Source organism: Megascapheus bottae, chromosome 29 (assembly GCF_031878675.1).
Source record: "Megascapheus bottae isolate mThoBot1 chromosome 29, mThoBot2.hap1, whole genome shotgun sequence".
In the NCBI taxonomy this organism is placed as follows: domain Eukaryota; kingdom Metazoa; phylum Chordata; class Mammalia; order Rodentia; family Geomyidae; genus Megascapheus; species Megascapheus bottae.
Window position 1 is genome coordinate 13,665,909 of NC_143537.1, and position 22,995 is coordinate 13,688,903.

The window sequence follows — 22,995 nt, forward strand, 5'->3', positions numbered from 1 at the left end:
AGAACAAAATTGAATCTGTCCCCAGATTCACCCACTGCTTACTCTTAACTAAAAGACCCAGCAGTCACCTCTGGGGACTGAAATTCCAAGAATTGCAGTCTTTTTTTTTATTTCTTTATTTTTTGATGCCAGTCCTGGAGCTCGAACTCAGAACCTTTGCACTCTCACTTAGCTTTTTCACTCAAGGCTAGAGCTTGATCATGTGAGCTACACTCCACTTCTGGCTTTTTTGGTACTTATTTCATAATAAGAGTCTCACAGACTTTTCTTCCCCAGACTGGATGGCTTCAAATAGTTAAAAAAAAAATCTTTTGATCTCAAGCCTCTTGTAGCTAGGATTACAGGAATTGCCACCAGTGCATGGCTACAGAGATGAAGCCTTAAGAGTCAACTGCTTTGGGGCATCAGTCAAACATTGGCTGGAAGCCAGGATCCAACACTGGGTTGTATTTGAACTGGGTAAACAGTTTAGCTTGGCCCTTGTCATTACCAGTTCTCAGGCTAAGTGTGGTCTTCACCTCCAGGGAAAGCAAGAGGTTGGACTTGATCAGAGCCAGAAAAGGGGCCTGCATTAACACCTTGCTTGCCTCTCTCTCTCTCTCTCTCTCTCTCTCTCTCTCTCTCTCTCTCTCTCTCTCTCTCTCTCTCTCTCTCTCTCTCCTTAGCCTCGCTGCTTCTAAAGAGGCTGATGCTGCCCGCTCTGCACCCAAGCCTATGTCACCTTCGGATTTTCTGGATAAGCTGATGGGCAGAACTTCCGGATACGATGCCAGGATCAGGCCCAACTTTAAAGGTAGAGAGAGCATGTCTTTCTGCTCCATAGGAAAAATGGGTTTCCAGATTATAGGGGCGAGTGAGCAGGTGGTGTGGTATGGAATGCAGATGCCAAACAACTAGGCCTGAATCCCACAGCCCTTAGCCACCAGGTCCCATCTAGGGATAGGAAACCTTGGTGGGGCTCTTTCAGAACTCCATCCTGAATAGGAGAGAGAGTTGATGGCAGATACACTTACCAGTTTTCCTGTTGGTAATCTTTGGTCATGCCACCAGACTTGGCACACAGAAGGCCCTCGATGAATGAGCCAACAAGTGAACAGGTGAACATACTGAGGTTAAGAGTGGCTGATCAACTTTCCCGAGTCAAATGGGGCAAACAAGCACTTTAAGTCGAGGGCATGGTAGCACACTCCTGTATTCCCAGCCCGTGGCAGCAGAATCACCAGTGTGAAGCCACTCTGGGCTATGCAGAAAGACTTTATCTCAAGCCACAAAACAAGAAAATAGAAGACCATTCTCATCCAGCTACTCTGATTATTTATTTATGCATTTACTTAGCAGAAGAGTGGCTTGGAACTCAAGATCTTCCTTCCTCCACTTCCTGAGCCCTAGACTTATAGCTATGAACTACCACCATACTCCACTGAGAATCACTGGAAGCATTCAGGCTCCAAACATATAGAATTAAATAATATTTTAGTACTAAATGCCCATGGCTCACATCTATAATCCTAGCTGCTCAAGTGACTGAAATCTGAGGATTGTTGTTCAAAACCAGCCTGAGCAGGAATGTCTATGAGACCCTTATTTCCAACTAATTAGCAAAAAAAGAAAAAGAAAAGCCAGCAGTGAAGCTGTGGATCAAATATTAGCCTCGAGCAAAAGAGGCTCAGAGAAAGAAGCCCAGGACCTGAGTTCCAACCATAGAACTGGCACAAAAATTAACTGATTAATATTTTGGCTTCTTCCAACCTAGCTCTAACCCTCTAGCCTCCCAGGTACCCCCATAATAGGAATGGGAGGAAAGATTTGTTCTTTCTCTCGCACAACATGGGCAAGAATGAATCTCTCTGAATTTCCATTCTGATTCCCCAAGGCCCCTGGTAAAGCACAGAACTCTTGTAAAAGCAACCAGATCAGATCCCTTGGTCCCCTCCATCGCACTGTTGGAGAAATCCCACAGATAAATCACAGCCTAATAAAAACAAGACACAGAAAGCTGCTTGCTCCTGACTCTCCTAAAGCCAGAGGTGACAATAATGTGGGAACTACATGCAGACCTGCTCTGTTGAACACAGCTACAAAGTGGTAGACCAGTTGTCCTTCTGTCTCAGGCCTTGTGGATACACCAGATGCAATCAAACTTTCTCCTATCTGATGCTCTGTATTTTCTGAGATTTTAATAAATTACAGACACAACCCAATGCAAACCCATACACAAAAGCAAAATTAAACTTTAATATTTAATGACATATATACATTATCCCCCTGCCAAATGCCAGATGGGTTGTCATTTTCTCAAGATAATTTAATTTCAGATTTACATCAATGAACCATACTTTCCCCATGGGGTCTTTTGTCAGGTGCCCTCTCCTGCACATAAATCAGGCTCTAATTTATATGAGAGTCACAATGCTAGATGTTCACAGAGTCTGGCTGGGAACTGTGCATGGTTGCAAGGTACAGGCAGTAATTCTCCACAACATCTTAATGGTGTGAGGGTCAGATGCAAAATCTGAGTCTAAAAGTAAATGAGGGAGAAATGAAATAGGCCCTTGTTTAAGTGGAAATGACAATGAGGCAGAATTCCACTCAGCTTCAGAGAAAGAAGAAAAAATTTTAACCCAAATTTTAACCAGCTACAGAAAGAGCTACTGCAGATAGACTAAGATGCCAGGTACTGGGCAGTCATTCCTGTAATTCTAGTTACTCAAGAGGCTGAGATCTGCAGATCCTGATTCAAAGCCATCCCAGGCAGACAAAATCAGAGGGACTGTTATCTCCAAGTTTAAGCACCAGTACAGGCACACACACACACACACACACACACACACACACACACACACACCAGACCAAAAAAGAAACATGAAATTTATTAAAAACTCTCTAGACAATGAAGCTATACTGTTTCCCTTTGTCCCTCACAGCTACAGTAAATGGCTATAAGCATTGGAGGCATGGATCATTCAGTAGAGTGAGAGAATCAGGTACCAAGTTCACGTCCTCATCTCAGACAAATGATGATGATGATGATGATAATGATGATGATGATGATGATGATGATGATGAAATGTGACTTGTGAAAAAAAATAACAGATTGCAATGTTCGTGTAAAAGAACTATGACTTATTCCCCAAGCCCTAACCACCTAGGTCAGCTCAAGGTCAATCCCTTTCTGAGGTCTTTTCTGTCTCATTTTCCAGTACCTTCCTCACCTGGACTCTAATATTTTCTCCCTCTCACCCATGGCCTTTATTCTAGAACTTTCGCATGCTTACATGGAAGCCCAAAGCTTAAGATTCTGGATTTTGCCACTACCTATATGACCTGGGGTATGCCTCTTCCTTCCTTTATCATGATGATCGCCTTGGGAGATCTGTATCCAAACCCTCGCTCTACTATTCAATAGCAAGGTGGCCATAGACAAATAATTTAATTGCTCTAAACCTTTATTTGCTCAGTTTACTGTTAGTAAACTGGGCATCTGAGGCTCACATCTGTAATACTAGCTACTCAAGGGGCTGAGATCTGAGGATCTGGGTTCCAAGCCAACCTGGAGAAGCAAGTCCAAAAGACTTCTTATCATCAATCAATCACCAAAAAGCCAAACATAGAGCTGTGGTTCAAGTGGTAGAGCTCCCTGAATGAAAACACTCAAGGATAATACCCAGGCCTTGAGTTCAAGCCCTAGGACTAGCACCAAGGGGTTGGAGTGGGGAGGAGAAAGGATAATGTAGAATGGTCCACACTCCAGCCAACTCTCTAAGGCTTGGAAATTTTAACTGCTATAATTAATAGTCTTAAAATGAAGAGACTGGTTTCAACCAAACTCCCCTCCCCACCCTAAGCTATCAGAGCAACAACTGTTCCCCCTGCCTCCTCTTCCCTAGCTTTGGCAGCCGCAGTGGAAAAACTTGCCTGCAGAAGTATTTAACAAAGACATATGGACTTTCTTGCAGGATCCCTCTGTGTGGTTCTCTGCTAGCAATTTCCATTAGCACGCTTTCAGGCGGAAGTTGTTCTTGGTTCAGAAGTTCAAGGCTGTTTCTTGCAGCTCCCAACGTGATCTCCAAATGTTGAAGCCATAAATACATTCTTCAGACACAATTTAGAAGGCAACCACCAGTGGGAGAGGAGGAAGGACTCTGAAGCCATATGGCAGGATAATGAATCCTTTTGTGGTCATAAAAGGACATCTCTGCTTAGTCTCTGTATCTGCCATGTTTGGCAATTCCCAGGCTGGGAATCCCAGATGCCTGGAGGTGGGATAGAGGGCAAGCAATGCCTTCTACCACCAATAGGATCCATTCCTAAGATCAGCATGCTAGAAATGGCTTTCTCCATAGAACTGAGGCTAAGCAGGAATCTCTCTTGATTGACAGGTCCCCCGGTGAATGTGAGCTGCAATATCTTCATCAACAGCTTCGGGTCCATAGCTGAGACGACCATGGTGAGTGAGTCTATCTGCAAGCTGTGGTTTCTCCTGCTAGGAATATTGATAGATCCAATATATTTATTCAGGCTTCCCTGAGGAGAGGGAGAGGCAGGTATTTTTGCTAAATCTACCTTGAGGCTCTGATTTTTTTGTGGGGAGAGGAAGGTAGAGGGATGTCAAAGTAAGGCCTCTAAAATGGCCTAGGCCTAGGAGTGTGGCTGAGAGTGTGGCCTAGTGGTAGAGTGCTCGCCTAGCTTGCAGGAAGCCCTGGGTTTGATTCCCTAGTACCACCTACACAGAAAATGCTGAAAGTGGTCCTGTGGCTCAAGTGGCAGAGTACCAGCCTTGAGCAAAAAATACCCAAGGACAGTGCCCAGGCCCTGAGTTCAAGCCCCAGTACTGGCAAAAATAAAGCAATAAAGAAATGCACACATGCATGCATCCATGCATACATAATACATACATACATACACACATGTGTACATAAAATAAATGGCAGAGCCAAGCACTAGTGGCTCACACCTATAACGCTAGCTGCTATGAGGCTGAGATCTGAGGATCATAGTTCAAAGCCAGTCTGGAAAGGGAAGTTCAGGAGACTCTTATCTCTGATTAATCACCAGAAAACTGGAAGTGGTGCTGTGGCTCAAGTGGTAGAGTGCCAGCCTTGATCTGAAGAGCTCAGGGACAGCACCCAAGCCCTTGTACTGACTCATAAACCGACGTGTGGAGTTGAAACCTCTTTGTACACAACTTAAATTTTTCTTCAATTTATTTAATATATAGACAAAAATAAATAGATATTTGAAATATTTAATGGAATATTTAATATTTAAGCAGTAAATATTTAATGGAAAACTTTTTAAATATTTAATAAAGTACATATTTTAATATAAAATAATAAATATTTAAGGTAGATGGAGCTTGGATTCTTTTTTTTATTTTTTTTATTTTTGCCAGTCCTGGGGCTTGAACTCAGGGCCTGGGCACTGTTCTTGAGCTTAAGGATAGTGCTTTACCACTTGAGCCACAGTGCCACTTCCAGCTTTTTCTGGGTATGTGGTACTGAAGAATTGAACCCAGGCCTTCATGCATGCTAGGCAACCACTCTTCCCCTAGACCACGCTCCAGGCCAGTTTGACTATAATTATTAACACCTATTAACTGTATAATTTAATAGGGCCCACTGTGGTATTTCCACATAGGCATACATTGTGTATTAATAATATCCATCCATGTTCTGTTCTGTTCTCTCCCTCACTCCATCTCTTCCTCCCTCCCCCATACTCGTCTGATTTCTAGCAACCCCTTTCTACTTTTAATTTTTGTCTTCCTTGTTGTTTGTTGGCTTATGCTTTCTTTTTTTTTTCAAATTTTTTTATTGTGAATAATAGAAGGGTTACATTATATTCACCAGATAGAAGGTGCATAACTTCACAAACATTGATACCCTTTCTCATGACATGGTCCCCATTTCCCTCCCCCCTACCCCTGCTTATCTTGATTTCCCCCCTTCCCTACCCAATTTCAAATAACCAATTATGGCTTATGCTTTCTATATGCGAGATAAAACCTGCAATACTTACATTCTCTGTCTCACTTCCTTCACCAGTTCCATTCATGTGGCTACAAATGACAGAATTTCATTCTTCTTGACCGAATAATACTCCATTATGTATCTCTGCTGTATTTTTTTTTTGCCAGTCCAGGGCCTGAGCACTGTCCTTGGTCTTTCTCAAGGCTAGAACTCTACCACTTGAGCCTCAGCACCACTTCTGGGTCTTCATGCATGCTAGGCAAGCACTTTAACCACTAAGCCAAACTCCAAGCCCCTCTCTGCTGTATTATTCTTTCCCATTCACCATGAATGGTCCCCTAAGTGGATTCAATAGCTTAGCTTTTATGAATGGTGCCACTATAAACATGGATATCTAAATCTCTCTTTTATAAATTGACTTCATTTCTTTCCAATTTATGACCAAGAATGAGCTCATTTCGCACATACAGAATTGATATTTTTAAGGTTTTTGGTGTGGTGAGACCGGATCTGGAACTTAGCACCTGACCATTGTCCTTGGGCTTTTTCTTTAAATTCTAAGCTAGTGCTCTACCACCTGAGCCACAGCACCACTTCTGGTTTTTGACTGGCCAATTGGAGTTTCACGAAGATTTTGCTGCCTGACTTGGCTTTGGACCGAGATCCTTAGATCTCAGCTTCCTGAGTAGCTAGGATTACAGGTGTGAGCCACCAGATCCTGATTTAGATGACTGGTTTTTATGGCTGCATTAAGCTTTTTTAAAAACAGACTCTTGATGTGAATTCTCTTCCAGATAAATAACTGGCCAAAGATTATTTTTCCCCCATCCTCTAAGCTGTTTCTTCTCTCTGTTGGTTTCCTTGTATAAAGTGTATAACACTTTTTTACTTTGATGTGAGCCCATTTGTCAATTCTTGCATTGATTTCCTATACATTGGCAGGCCTATCCAGAAAATTGTTGTGTTCCCCTGATGTCATAGCTGGTGCTCTACCACTTGAGCCAGGCTGCCAGCCCAGCATTTTGCTGATTTGTTGAAGAATCCCTTAAATGACTTTTCTACTGCAATTTGGCTCCCTAACACCATCTCCCAGGGCTCAGGCTCATGAGGAGGTGGCATTCCACGCATGAACCACTGAGATGGAAGAAGAAAAACATCTTGTTTCAGTCTTCCATCTGCCCAATCTCCAGTTTTCCTCAGCACTGTTTGTGAAAGAAGCTGCTCAAGAAAAAAAAAAAATTGGCACCTTCATCAAGAATTAGTTGGCTGAAGATGTGTGGATTTATTTCTGGGTTCTCTCTTTGGTTTGTTCTGTTGGCCTATGTGTCTGTTTCGTTGCCAGTACCATGCTGGTTTTGTTACTATGGCTCCGTAGGTGTCTTGAAACCAGGCATAGCGAGGTCTCCAGCATTGATCTTTTTACTCCAGATTCCTTTGACTCTTTAGGATCTCCTGTGTTTTCAGATGAATTTGGGTATCGGTTTGTTTGTGTTCTTCCACATTCTATGAGAAGGCTGTTGATAGGTTGATATTCAGATTTAATTAATCGAATGTAACTCCTGAGCTGGGGTAGTTTTTTCTCCTTTCTGTGTTTTCCGTTCTTTCCTTCAGCGTTTCATGATTGTTATAATAGGGAGCTTCTACATTCTTAGATTTATTCCAAAAGGGTATGTGTGCAGGCATATGTGTGTGTGTTGTAAATGGAATTGCTCTCCTGATTTCTTTCTCAGCAACTTAATTGTTGAGATAGCTGATTGATAGATAGATAGATAGATAGATAGATAGATAGATAGATAGATACCAATGGCTCACACCTGTAATCACAGCTGCTCAGGATGATGAGATTTGAGAATCCTGGTTCAAAGTCAGCCCAGATAGAAAAGTCCCTGAGACTTTTATCTACAATTAATTATGGAAAAAGCCAGAAGTAGCACTATGGCTCAAGTGGCAGATTGCTAGTCTTGAGCAAAGGAGTTCAGGGACAGCACTCAGGTCCTGAGTTCAAGACTGGCCAAAAAAAAAGTTACACATGTATTTTTTTTCTTTTTTGCCAATCCTGGGGCTTGAACTCAGGGCCTGAGCATGGTCCTTGGGCCTTCTCAAGGCTTGAGCCACCGCACCACTTCTGGCTTTCTATGTATGTGGTACCAAGGAATTGAACCCAGGTCTTCGTGCATGCTAGGCAAGCACTCTACCACAAGGCCAAACTCCCAGCCCCATACGTGTATATTTATTTATTTATTTAAAGCTATTTTTTTTTGTCTTTTCTTTTTGACACTAAGGAATCAAACGTAGGACGTTGCACTTGCTAGGCAAACGCTTTGCCATTGAGCTCCATCCCAGCCCATAAGCTAGTGAATTTTTTTTTGTTTTGTTTTGCCAGTCCTGGGCTTGGTTGGGCTCAGGGCTTGAGCACTGTCCTTGAACTTTCTCAAGGCTAGCACTCTACCACTTGAGCCTCAGCACCACTTCCGGCTTTTTGCTGTGTATGTGGTACCGAGGAATCGAACCCGGGTCTTTGTGCATGCTAGGCAAGCACTCTACCACTAGGCCAAACTCCCGGCCCCATAGTGAATTTTTTGTATGTTAATTTGGTATCGTGAAATTTTGCTGAACTCATTTATATGCTACAATAGTGTGTGTGTGTGTGTGTGTGTGTGTGTGTGTGTGTGTGTGTGTGTGAAACACATAGGGTTTATTTCAGGGCCTGGAGCTGCCCCTGAGCTTTTTTATTTATTTATTTATTTATTTATTGTCAAAGTGATGTTAGAGGACTTACAGCTACATTCGGAAAGTAATGAGTACATTACTTCTTGAACATTGTTCCCCCTTCCCATGTTTGTCTCCCACTTTCTCTTCCCCCCACCCTCTTCCAAGTTGTAAAATTCATTTCCAACATATTGTCTTATGAATATCTTCCCTGAGTTGTTGTGGGGTTTTTTTGCTCAAAGCTGGTGCTCTACCAGTTGAGTCACAGCTCCACTCCAGTTTTTTTTTTGATAGTTACTTGGAGGTAAGAATCTGCAGTTAACTTCAGACTTTCCTGCCTCGCCTGGATTTGAACTGAAATCCTTCCATCTCAGCCGCTTGAGTAGCCAGGATTACAGGCATGAGGCCCTGAATCTGACTTCTAATCATCTTTTAATAAAGTCTTTTAGGTATGAAATCATTTCTACCTGCAAACAAGTATAATTTGGCTCCCATGTTTCCTGTTTGTATGCCTTGGAAATTTCTTTCTCTTGTCTAATGAGAAAGCATGAATGTCACACAATCGGATACATGAAATGGAAACTCCACCTTTCCTTAGTCTCATTTATCAACTCTGTGGTTTGGGGGGGGGAACTATTTTTCTCTCTGAGCCTTCCTCATCTGTGAAATTAGGTTGGGCAGGAGGCAAGATTCAAGTAGTAGAGTACCAGCCTTGGGTGAAAAAGCTAACGAACAAGCTCACAGTTGGTAGATCACGCCCATAATCCTAGCTACTCAGAAAGCTGAAATAGGAGGATCGCAGTTCCCAGCCAACCCTAGAAGCAAAGTCTATAAGACTCTTACATCCAATGAATCAGCAAAAAGCTGAAAGTGGTGCTATGGCTCAAGTGGTAGCACCTACTTTGAGAGAAAAAGACACAGGGACCAGACACTGACTCCAAGCCATAGTACTGGGACACACACACACACACACACACACACACACACACACACACACACACACACACACTGCAAATAAAATGGTAGGATCTCAAAGGCTGTTGGATTCTAGCTGCAGCAATCTCCTTGCTTCTGCATTTTCCTTTGAGCACTGGAGACCGAGAAAGCAGCTTATGGGAGAGAGAATTCCAATGCTGTTCCTCTGGCCCTTAAACTTGAACATGGCCTTTCAGCATGTTGAACACCGACCCACCGAAGTGTACGGCTAAGTAAGCAAAACAGCCATTTAGCCGCCAGCCTATTAAAGTAATTACACTGATCTCCTCTGAGCCGTATTGCTTGCTGCTGTTTACCAATCTAGGAGAAATTAAAAACAAAACAACACAAAAAAATCAATGGTAACAACTCGTCTGAGTGACAGCTGCTGTGGGTGGAGCCAAAGGCTCCATTCTTCAGATCGCTTGCTCAAACTTCTCATTAGTCATTTTATGGGGAGAATCTATACCTCTGATCATGTGTGCACATGTGTGTATGGGGGTGTGTACATGTGCACGTGCATGCACACACACCATCACTGGGACTTGAGCTCACAATATCCACCCTTAATCATCTTCTTTTAGATGATGTACACTTTTTTTGTTGCCTGGGGCTTGAACTCAGGTCCTGTGCACTGTCTGAACTTTCTCAAGGCTAGCACTCCATCATTTGAGCCACAACACCAATTCCAGTTTGTTTTTTCTGTGTATGTGGTACCAAGGAATTGAACCCAGGGCTTTGTGCATGCTAGGCAAGCACTCTACCACTAGGCCACACTCCCAGCCAACAAGCAGATTCTTTTTAAATATGCACAATAACATAAACATGGAGGGAAAGCTGTCACCCCTAAACTTTGCCAGCTGTCAAGATCAAGTTCAGTTTCCTTGGAAGACTCTGTCTGACCCCTCCCAGTCCCCTGATAACCCTTTCCTCTGGCCTGTTGCTCTTGCTTTGCCTCCCTTGGTGATAGATATTTTTTTAAAAAAATCACTTCTGCTGGGCACAGAAACTGCAGTCTCTTTTCTGTATTTCTCACTCTGTATGCAGAGCCCTGGCCTCAGCCTGGCCCAGACCTTACGTAAGCTCTAGGATTGAATAAATCATAGACCTTTCTGGTTCTCCACACTGTTCCTACATGCCTGGCACTTAATAGATGCTCATTTAAATGCTGTTTGCAGGGGAGGGTGAAGCTAATTATATGCAACTGCTGGATGTGGAAAGGTTTTAGAGGCTATCTAGCTTTGACTCTTCTGATCAGGAGATTCAGAGACTCTAGTGAGAGCCAGGCCCTAATGTCTGGCGGGGGGTCGGGGGGCAGGAGGGGTCTCCTGGATTTGCTATGGGGTCTTAAGAAGTCCCTGTTTCTGGGTCTCAGTGTTTCCATTCTGAGTCAGCTCTCTCTGGCTTTGCTCTTCCTCCTCCTCTTCCTCTTCTTCCTCTTCCTCCTCCTCTTCCTCTTCCTCCTGAGCACTGGGTCCCTCCAATTGTGCAGGAGACACAGGAGAAGTCTGGCTTCATGTCTTTGAAGTTCTGGAGTTCACAGGATCAGTTGGCACATGGCTGGCAAATGCTCTCTGAAATGTTTTGGGGTGGGGGGAGGGGATGGGAGAAGAAGAAAGCAAGCCAGGGATGGGGTGGGGGAGAGGGGGGAGGCTGTTGAGGGAAGTCAGGGCCACAAGGTCCCTAGAGGTGATAAGACACAGTGCTCCAGTCTCTCCTGTCCCTCCACCTTGCCTGCAGCGGGGCGAGCGCCCTCCTGGCCCTGTGCCCATTCTGAGCTCTGCCATTTCCGTGTCAGTGACAAGAATATCACAAGCAACACTGGGCTTTGGGGACCAAAGGACAGACAAACAGACAGACAGACAGACAGACAGACAGACAGACAGACAGACAGACAGACAAAAGATTATTCCGGTTACCCAATGCAGACTGAGCCTCTTCCAAGAAGGTTTGTGAGGAAACACTTGCCCTGGCACCCAGAGCGCTGGCTTCTCACCGCCTGAACCTGTGTCCCCCTCTGCTGTCCCCTCCCTGTAGGATTACAGGGTCAACATCTTTCTGCGGCAGCAGTGGAATGACCCCCGCCTGGCTTACAACGAATACCCGGATGACTCCCTGGACCTGGACCCATCCATGCTGGATTCCATCTGGAAACCCGACCTGTTCTTTGCCAATGAGAAGGGCGCTCATTTCCATGAGATTACCACTGACAACAAGCTCCTGAGAATCTCCCGCAACGGAAACGTCCTCTACAGCATCCGGTGAGTCTGGAGGGACAAACCTGTCCCTCCCTCTTCAGAAAGTGTCTTGGGATGAGATGATGGCGATACAGGATGGCTCACGCCTGTCATCCTGGCTACTCTGGACGCTGAGATCTGAAGATCACAAGTTCAAAGCCAGCCCAGGGAGAAAAGTCCACGAGACTTTTCTCTCATAAGAGCCAACCAAAACAAAAACAAAAACAAAAACAAGTGGTGCTGTGGCTCAAGTGTTAGCACACTAGCCTTGGTAAAGCTCAAGGACAAGTTCAAGGCCGAGTTCAAGCCCCTAGACTGACCCAAAAAAAACAAAAACAAAAACAAAACCTTAGGAGAATCCTAGCTAACAAGAGTTCATTATAACCACGTTGATGAGAGAAGACATTTTAGGGAGAGAACGTTAAATCCACCCAGCATTTGAACCCAAGACAAGATGGACTGATCAAACACCATAACCAAGACAGGAGCCAAGGGCCTCAAACCTGAATGGCACAGTGACTCCACAGTCCCTGCCCTTGCAAGGACTTGGCAAGTGATAAATCAGTACCATGTCAACCCTTCTGCTAACTTTCCTCCAGATATCTAGTATGGAATCGGGGAGAAAGGACCATCCCCCGAACTGGGGGTGAGGGAGAAGAAGTTGGGGGAAGGAGTCCAGTCCCTAAAGAACCCAACCAAGGTGACCAGTTAACAGCCAAGCCTAGTTTTGTGTCTGTGTTCCCTATGTCTCTGAGGTTCTCTCAAATCCTAGAGCAGCAGGGCAGGGCAGGGGACTCAGTAACTTATCAAATATGTGACAAAATATTTTGTATTTCCGTGTGTGTGTGTGTGTGTGTGTGTGTGTGTGTGTGTGTGTGTGTGATTAGTGGGGCTTGAACTCAGGGCTTTATTCTCTCCCTTGGCTTTTTCTTCTCAAAGTGACCCTCTACCACTTGAGCCACACCTCCACTTCTGGCATTTTGCTGGTTCCTTGGAGATAAGAGTCTCATGGTCTTTCCTACCCAGGGTTGGCTTTGAACCTGGATCCTCAGATCTCAGCCTCCTGAGTTAAATACTGGTATTGCAAAGGTCCTGGTTGCGTAGGAAAAATCTGTTTCCCTTTAAGAAATGAGCCTTAAAGCCTGGCACCGGTGGCACACACTTGTAATCCTAGTTACTGGGGAAGCTGAGATCTGAAAACCACACCAGGCGTTGAGTACAAGCCCCATTACTGACAAAAGAAGAAAGAAACACCCCCAAGGACTCATCCTGACCTAGGAAATGGCCACCAACCAGGCCACTCTGCTTGGACTTCACTGCTTGCCAAACTAGCTCACAATTACTAGGAAGCTAACTGTGCCATGACAGGGAAGAAAAAGTGATGTTTCCAAAGTCACTCAATGTCAAGAAATGAATCCAGCATGACAGCTGCTCTACTTTGGAGCTTTTATCAGAAGCCTTCGCTTCCTTTCCCTCCTCCTCCTCTTCCTCCCCCTCCTCCTCCCTTTTCTCTCCCTCCTGCACCAGCTTGGCATCTAAAGGGGTCACATGCCCAGCTCTGACTGAGCTTTGCCACATGTAGTGGAGGGGCAGGGCTACATTGCACTTCCAGCATCTCCGATTGGCTACGGCAGAGTATGAGGCTGACCTCTCTTGGATAGACAGCTGGCAAGTCCAATCAGCTGCTCTAGGACTGTGGCTCATGGTTTAGAATCCTGGCTGCGCTGTGGATCCACTGACCCTTGTAGCCTTGGATAAGCGTCAGGCTATCCTGCTTTGTACCTGTGTTCCCACCATCTGAGAGGCCTCTGATGTAGTCCCAGCCTCTCAAGCCTTGTATCCCAGCCTGAGCTACAAGGTCCTCAGATGCTGCTGGAAAAATTCTCTGGGACCCTGACACACATGAGTTGAACAATCCAAAATAAACAGCTTGCCCTCAAATCCTGGGAACCAGCCGATTTCTACATGAGTTTACAGCTGTGAGTGAGGAGTGTGTGTGTGTGTGTGTGTGTGTGTGTGTGTGTGTGTGTGTGTGTGTGTGCGCGCGCAAACTTGGCAGGCCAAGAGGGTCTTTGAACTCATTTCTGAAGAGTCCAGCCTGGGAAACAAGCCAGCAACCACAGGCAATGCCTGCTGAGAAGCAAAGGGCATGACTAAGGCCAACCTAGGCTGCTGTCTGTCTGTCTGTCTGTCTGTCTGTCTGTCTAAGGACTCTTTAGGGCTAGGAGGCGGCTTCCAGGCCTGGGAGAAAACTTAGTAAACCCAGACTTCACAGAAACTCAGGAAAATCCATTGCTGGTGACCTATACTTGTATATACTCAGGAGGCTGAGATATGTGGATCAAGGTTCAAAGACAGCCTGGGCAGAAAAGATTGTATGAATCTTATCTTTCATTAGCCAGTTAGAAGTGGGAAATGGAAGTGTGGCACAAGTGGTAGAGCACTGGCCTTGAAGGTGAAAAAGCTAAGCCCAAACCCTGAGTTCAAGCCAAATACTGGCAAGAAGGACAGAGACAGAGAAATAGGAATATCCAGGAAATGAAGGAAGAAAAGGAGAAAGAGAGGGAGGGGAAGAAAGGAAGGTAAACAATGAAAGAAAGGGAGGAGGGAGAAATAAAGAAAGAAGGAAGAAAGGAAAGAAGGGAGGGAGGGAGGGAGGGAGGGAATCCAGGAGTTCTCTGGTTCTGTATCATTGTGCGTGTGCGTGCATGTGTGTGTGTGTGTGTGTGTGTGTGTGTGTGTGTGCGCACACGCGCACATGCACGCACATTTCCCAGTCCTGGGGCTTAAACTCAGTGCTTGAGCCCTGCTCCTAAGCATTTTTTACTCAAGGCTAGCACTCTGCCACTTGAACCACAGCTCCACTTCTGGCTCTTTGCTTATTAATTGGACTTGCTTGCCCTGACAAGCTTTGAACGTCAGTCCTCAGATCTCAGCCTCCTGAGTAGCTAGGGTTCCAGACATGTACACACTAACTCCCTGTTCAACTTTCCCTATCCCGGATCATTGGTTGGTGGATGGCAGTTCGCCTCACTGCTCACAGACTGGGGTACATTGAACGCTTTTCTCTTCCCAGAATCACCCTGACCCTGGCTTGTCCTATGGACTTGAAGAATTTCCCCATGGATGTGCAGACATGTATCATGCAACTGGAGAGTTGTAAGTCTCTTCCATGAGTTCGATTTTAGGGACTAGGCTCTCCCCTGCCCCCTACCCCAGATGCCCAGGAGATTATGTAATAATGCACAGTACTATAAAAGGTGCTTTGTTTTTAGAAGGCACAGTAGAGAATGGAGTATGGCTCAAATGGTACAGCACCAGACTTGAGTGAGAAGAAAGAAAGAAAGAAAGAAAGAAGAAGAAAGAAAGAAAGAAAGAAAGAAAGAAAGGAAGGAAGGAAGGAAGAAAGAAAGAAAGAAAGAAAGAAAGAAAGAAAGAAAGAAAGAAAGAAAAGAAGTAAGGGAATGAAACGTTGAGTTCAAGCACAAAAGAAAATAGAAAGAAAGAACAGAATAAAAGATAGACGGATGGGTGGATATGCTGAGAAGGTGGCTTAGTGGTAGAGTGTTTAGCATGCACAAAGCCCTCGGTTCGATTCCTCAGTACCACATAAACAGAAAAAAACAGAGTGGTGCTGTGGCTTGAGTAGTAGAGTGCTAGTCTTGAGCCAGAGAAGCAGTGACAGGGTTCAGGCCCTGAGTTCAAGCCCCAGGACTGGCAAAAAAGGAGAAGGAGAAAAAGAAGGAAGAGGAGGAGGAAGAGGAGGAGGAGGAGGAGGAGGAGGAGGAGGAGGAGGAGGAGGAGGAGGAGGAGGAGGAGGAGAGAAGGAAGGAAAGATGGAAGGGAGGGAGGGAGGGAGGGAGGGAGAGAGGGGGGGAGGGAGGGAGGGAGGGAGGGAGGGAGGGAGAAAAAGCCTTATGGAGGAGTGGGATTTAGCAGCTCAGGTAGCTGACTTCCTTCAGGATGAATACAGAAAGGAGTCTGGCTCCTTCCCCACCCCCTACTCCTTTGGAGTAAAAGGGAGGATCACAGTTCCAGGACCAGCCAAGGCAGGATAAGGAAGATGTAGAAAGAGATGGAAGGAGGAGAGATGGAAAGAGAGCAGGAGACAGAAGAGCCCTGAGCTGGGTGTAAACAGCTCAGCCAATGTGACCTTTCGTGGGCCTCAAACCCTGAACTGCCCCCCCCCAACATCACACTTGAGTCCAGAGCATGTGGAGGTGACTTGTGCTTCCTTCTCCCCTCCATGCTAGTTGGATACACCATGAACGATCTCATCTTTGAGTGGCAAGAGCAGGGAGCTGTACAGGTAGCCGATGGATTGACCCTGCCTCAGTTTATCCTGAAGGAAGAGAAGGACTTGAGATACTGCACTAAGCATTATAATACAGGTGAGTTTAGTCACCACAGACCTCGGTTTCTTCCCCCACGCTGGGCCCCATAGCTCATGTCTATAACTCCAGCTACTCAGGAGACTGAGATCAGAGGATCAGGGTTCAAAGTCAGACCAGGCAGAAAAGTCCATGTGAGAGCTGGGAATGTGGCTTAGTGGTAGAGTGCTTGCCTAGTATGCATGAAGCCTTGGGTTCAATTCCTCAGTACCACATCAACCGAAAATGCCAGGGACAGTACCCAGGCTCCTGAGTTCAAGCCCCAAGACTGGCAATAATAATAATAATAATAATAATAATAATAATAAAAAACCAGGAATTGGTAGTTCATACCTATAATCCTAGCCATTCAGGAGGCTGAGAACTGAAGTTTGAGGTTCAAAACCAGTCCAGGCTAACAAATCCATAAGACTTTTATTTTCAATTAAAGTAGCCAAAGACCAGAAGTGGGGGTGTGACTCGAGGAGTTATAGCACCAGCAATGAGTGAAAAAGCTTGAGAGAGAGTTCAAGGCCCTGAGTTCTAGCACTGAATTGATCATAACAATAATAATAATTAAAGCAAGAAGAACTAACAAGGGGTGAGACTCACATGAAAAAGAAGCTGCCTCTGCATTCCAGTGAGAACAGAGAAGGACCTCTAGCCCAGAAGTCAAAGGCAGACAGGAAAACCACAATTGCTGCTTAGCTCAACTCTCCTCATTAGAGATTGCACACATAAGCAGAGCCAGCATGTTGGGGGAGGCGAGTTGGAAATCAGTTCCTACACCCTGAACAACCAGGGACACAGAGAGACAGTGGGGGCTTCTGGTGTGTCCAGAGACCCAAGAATCTCATCCTCACATGCCCCAGTCCTTTACTGTCTCGTGAACTTCCCTGCAGAATGACAAATAAAATAGAAAGTGGTAGGGGCCGGGAGTTTGGCCTAGTGGTTAAAGTGCTTGCCTAGCATGCACGAAGGCCCGGGTTCGATTCCTTGGTACCACATACATAGAAAATAAACCAGAACTGGTGCTGAGGCTCAAGTGGTAGAGCTCTAACCTTGAGAAAGTCCAAGGACAGTGCTCAGGCCCTGAGCTCAAGCCCAGGACTGTCAAAAAAAAAAAATAGAAAGTGGTATATATTGAAGGTGTTACAGCTTCAATATCTGGGGTTTGGATGCAGGGCTTTGTGTTTGCAGGGCAGGTGCTCTACCACTTGAACAACATCTCTAGCTCAGACTTGATGATTCTAGGTAGGCAGGGAGGTAGATACATGCATACATACATATACAGATACATACACATACATAAATGCACGCATGCATACGTGACTGATGATAAATGGACAGATAGATACATATATACATCTATGCATACATACATATATTTGTAGATACATAAATACATATATGATAGATGGATGAATGGATATGTAGATGGATGGATAGATAGATGTATACATACATGCATGATGGATGATAAATGGACAGACAGATACATGCATATATGGGATGGATGGAAATGGACAGATACATACATACATATACATACATCCATATGTAGATGCATGGAGACATAGATGATGGAAGATGGTAGGTGAATGATGGATGGATAGATAAGTAGATAATGAATGGATAGGATAGATTGGTAGGTAGCTAGATAAGATAATGAAGATAGATAGATAGATATGCTGTAAGATAATCACCCTGTGTGGTCTCTCTAACATATCCATGCCCTCACATATCTTTTACTGGAGGGAGCAAGAACACTTACACCCCCTTCTCAGCAAACTTCAGGTGTGCAGTGTGGTATCCTCAATCCTAACCACACTGCTGTGCATCAGATATCCAGCACTTACTTTGCACAACTGAATCCTTGTGTCCTTGGAACAACATTCCTCTCTTCCCACCTAACCCCTGGCGCTTGCATTCAACTCTCTGCTCCAATGAGATGGCTGCATGTAAATAAGATCTGCCATTCAGCTCTCTGCTCCAATGAGGTGGCTACATGTAAATTAGATCTGCCATTTAACTCTGTTCCAATGAGGTACCCACATGTAAATGAGACCTGCCATTCAACTCTCTGCTCCAATGAGATGGCTGCATGTAAATGAGATCTGCCATTCAACGCTCTGCTCCAGTGAGATGGCTACATGTAAATGAGATCTGCCATTCAACTCTCTGCTCCAATGAGATGGCTGCATGTAAATGAGATCTGCCATTCAACTCTCTGCTCCAATGAGGTGGCTACATGTAAATTAGATCTGCCATTTAACTCTGTTCCAATGAGGTACCCACATGTAAATGAGACCTGCCATTCAACTCTCTGCTCCAATGAGATGCCTCCATGTAAAGACATTGTGTGGCTGGCAGTCATTTTTTTCTGTGTCTGACTCATTTCCCTTAGTACAAAAAAGTCCTCCAGCACTATCCCGATGGTTGCAGATGGCAGAGTTTTCTCTTTTAAGGCTGAATAATATTCCATTTTCTTTCTGCACTCATCACTGAAAACTACATCATTACCCAGCAATCTCACGTCTAGATATCAACTCTGATGAAAAAAAAAAAACAGTAATAAGCATTTCAAAGCGATATCTGTCCTCCCTTATTCAGCTGCAATAAGGGAAACAATGGAAATGTACTCTGACTTTTACATTCATTCTCTCCTGTGTCCTTTATCTATTGCATTTAAAGGTGAGCTTGGCTCTTTGCTAGACCCTGTGGATACAAGGAGAAGAGATTGACAAGGCCCTGACTAGACAAGGCTGATACTTTGGCACCCCCACTTCTCAGTTCTGGGGTGCATAGACTGGAAGGGGACAAGCTCTATAGCCGAGCTTCCATTTAATATCAAAAATAGGCGCAGAGAGAGAGAGAGAGAGAGAGAGAGAGAGAGAGAGAGAGAGAGAGAGAGAGAGGGCGCACTGCCCTTGAAAGCCATGACCTCAAAGTTGTACTTGCATATTTCTGAGATACTTGGGAGGTTTGTGGGGATAGTGCCAAACCTGGGGCTTGAACTCCACTTCTGGCCTTTCTTTCTCTTGGATGGTTCATTGGGGGTAAAGAGTCTCACCCTCTTTCCTGCCTGAGCTGGCCTCCAATCGTGATCCTCTAATCTCAGCAAGGAGGACAGATGTGAGCCCCACCCCAGGAGGCATCCAGGCTTGAGGGGCCGTTTTCTCACAATCATTTCTTGCAGGTAAATTCACCTGCATCGAGGCTCGCTTCCACCTGGAGCGGCAGATGGGTTACTACCTGATCCAGATGTACATTCCCAGTCTGCTCATTGTCATCCTCTCGTGGATTTCCTTCTGGATCAACCATGGATGCAGCCCCTGCCCGTGTGGGCCTGGGTATCACCACTGTACTTACCATGACCACACAGAGCTCGGGATCCAGAGCATCTCTGCCCAAGGTAGGTGCCATTGACCAAGGGTGCAGGTACCCAGGGCAGAGACACAGCTGTGTCCTCACCCTCCTCCCTTGCTGGAGAAATTGATGCCATGCCTGCATCCAGCCTCTTGGCTCGGTATCCACAGGTTGACCATTAGCCCAGGCTCCATCCCACCTTCTCCAGGGCCTCCAGACACCGCATTCAGCTCCATCTGCTCCCCACAGTAGAGGGGCCTCACTGGACATCAACCTGCTTCCAGGCACTGGTGGCTCATGCCTGTCATCCTAGTTACTTAGCAGGCTGAGATCTGAAGATCATGGTTCGAAGCCAGCTCAGGCAGGGAAAGTCCTGGAGACTCCTATCTTCAAAGAACCACCAGAAAAACTACCACATGAAACGTGGAGCTGTAGCTCCATGTGGTAGAGGGCTAGTTTTGAGTAAAAAGAGCTCCGAGGCTGGGAGTTTGGCCTAGTGGTAGAGTGCTTGCCTAGCATGCACAAAGACCCGGGTTCGATTCCTCAGTACCACATACATAGAAAAAATCTGGATGTGGTGTTGAGGCTCAAGTGGTAGAGCTCTAGCCTTGAGAAAGTCCAAGGACAGTGCTCAGGCGCTGAGCTCAAGCCCAGGACTGGCAAATAATAAAGAAAAGAAAAGAAAAAGGAAAGAGAAGAAAAACAGAACAGACAAGCTAAGTGCCGGTGGTACACACCTATAATCTTGGCTACGAGGGAGGCTGGGATTTGAGGATCAAGGTTTGCAGTCCGCCTGGGTGGGAAAGTTTGTGAAAGTCTTATCTCCGATTAAGTCTTATCTACCACTTTGAGCCACAGCACCACTTTCAGTTTTCTGATGGTTCATGGAGATAAGAGCTTCACCCACTTTCCAATCAGGGCTAGCTTCAAACTATGATCCTCAGACCTCAGACTCCTGAATAGCTAGGATTACAGGCGTGAGCCACAGGCATGCAACCTGATAAAGACTGCTGCGAACAATTCAGAAGGCTATGTTGTCCATACCGAGATCCAGCTGCTTTTCTTGATTAAATGCACACAGAATTGATGTTGGTAATTAGCAGAGCCGTGGAAAACTAGATTCTAATTCTTTTGTTATGCCAAAGTGTTCATTGATTTTATGGGAGACTTTTCAAAAGGTCCATCATTCCTACTCCCATGCTCTGTGTGTGTGTGTGTGTGTGTGTGAGAGAGAGAGAGAGAGAGAGAGAGAGAGAGAGAGAGAGAGAGAGAGAGAGAGAGAGAGAGAGAGAGAGAGAGAGAGAGAGATGGGGCTTGAACTCTGGGCCTGGGTGCTGTCCCTGAGCTCTTCAGCTCAAAGCTACCACTCTAACCCTTGAGCCACAGCACCACTTCCAGTTTTCTAGTGATTAGAGAGTCTCACAGACTTTAGTGCCCAGGCTGGCTTTGAACCACAATCCTCAGATCTCCATCTGCCAAGTAGCTAGAATGACAGGTGTGAACCCCCGGCACCCAGCTTCCTTGATTCATATCCTGAGCAGGACAGAACAGAATGGGACAAAATTTGTCTCACCATCCTTCTCTTCAGCAGAGAGGGTGAAATGTAGAATGAGTAGATGGTTTCTTTCTAGAATTTTCCATGGTCTCTTTGAGGACTTCAACTGGAGCAAGCCAAGGTGCTTCCTCTCTTGGTATGTGGAAGCTGAGTGAGAGGATTGTAGTACTGATTTGCTCTTCACCTGTGCTGGGCTTATCTGCTTCCTTCCTTCCTTCCTTCCTTCCTTCCTTCCTTCCAGGTCTCCTATGTGAAAGCCATTGATATCTGGATGGCCGTGTGTCTGCTCTTTGTGTTCTCCGCCCTCTTGGAATATGCCGCAGTCAACTTTGTGTCCCGACAACACAAGGAGCTGCTCCGATTCAGGAGAAAGAGGCGACATCACAAGGTAGGCCTGAGGCTCGTGGTATAAAGAGGAATGGCCAGAGGCATGCTGGGATATTCCCTGCAGGGGAACAGAACATTTCCCACCCACCAACTGTGACCTACCAGGGTCCCGTGCCATGCCTCTTCTAACATGGCAGAAATGATCAAGGTTCCCCAAGAGGCGACTTGGTGCTGGCTGGGGTTAATAACTAGCCAATGGCTGAAGCTAGAAAGCAGATCCAAAGCTACGAGGCTCAATTATTTCTCTGATGGCTGAGATAGGAGAATCACAGTTCAACTCTTTATGTCCAGTCAACTACAAAAAAAAAAAAGCTAGAAGTGGAACTGTGGTAGAGAGCTAGCCTTGAGATGAAGAGTTCAAGGACAGTGCTCAAGCCCTGAATTTAAGCCCCAGGATACACACACACACACACACACACACACACACACACACGAAATCCAGTGACTGTGCTGGGTACTGTTGACTCGCGTCTATAATCCTAGCTACTCAGGAGGTTGAGGTCTGAGAGTTGAGGCTTAAAACCATCCTGGATAAGTAAAATTGGAGAGACTCCTATCTTCCCAGCAAAAAGCCAAAAGTGGGGAATGTGGCTTAAATGGTAGAGCACTATCCTTGAGTAAAAAAGCTAAAGGAGAGCATAAGGTCCTGAGTTCAAGTCCCCATACAGATACAAAAGTAAAATTCAATGTCTGTGGTCAGGGGTGGAGCTTGGTAGAACATATAAGGTCCTGGATTTGATCCTAGGCGAAGAAAGGAAGGAAGGGAAGGAAGAAGGAAGGAAGGAAGAAAGGAAGGAAGGAAGGAAGGAAGGAAGGAAGGAAGGAAGGAAGGAAGGAAGGAAGGGAAGGAAGGAAGGAAGGAAGGAAGGAAGGAAGGAAGGAAGGAAGGAAGGAAGGAAGGAAGGAAGGAAGGGAAGGAAGGAAGGAAGAAAGGAAGGAAGGAAGGAAGGAAGGAAGTAAGTCCAGGCTCAACACTTGCCTTCCCCCACCCCCAAACACACCAACAGTCTGGAAATCATTCATTTAGAGTCTGTGTGCCAAGCCTGTACTGCCTGCTAAGGGAACCATTTGCTTCTCACTCCGCCAGCTTCGTGTCTGCTTTCCCAGAAGGCCTATCACCAGCCTTGTCTCCTCTTCCCTCTTCCCTGGATTGCTTCATTGCTCAGAATGAACTGTTCGCAGTTCCTGGCTGTGGTGTCTTCCACAAACACCCTAACGAAGGTCTAAGTGTTTTCCAGAAATTTCCACATGAGGCCATTCAGGATTGACCAAACGGGTTATGATCTTCAAGGCCCCAGCCAAAGAAGTTTTATCCTTCTCTAAGTCACATCCTAGACCAGAGGAAGAGATTCCAACCTGTATGGTGTTTTCTTATTGTTGTTTTGGGAATTTTTTTTTGGGGGGGGGGATACCAATTCAAGGGA

At 45.5% G+C, this 22,995-nt stretch overlaps 1 protein-coding gene across 1 annotated transcript in view; it reads left to right on the forward strand.

Annotated features, from left to right (window-relative positions):
- Positions 1–660: 660 nt before the first annotated feature.
- The window catches only part of Glra1 (glycine receptor alpha 1), a gene marked incomplete at its 5' end in the record, with an annotated part of 22,940 nt that continues 605 nt past the window's right edge, over positions 661–22,995 (forward strand). Inside the window, 8 exon segments of the mRNA XM_090320789.1 lie at positions 661–793; positions 4,380–4,447; positions 11,691–11,914; positions 14,967–15,049; positions 16,144–16,281; positions 19,460–19,581; positions 19,583–19,675; positions 21,426–21,572. Of these exon segments, the coding sequence (XP_090176915.1) occupies positions 661–793; positions 4,380–4,447; positions 11,691–11,914; positions 14,967–15,049; positions 16,144–16,281; positions 19,460–19,581; positions 19,583–19,675; positions 21,426–21,572 (1,008 nt within the window).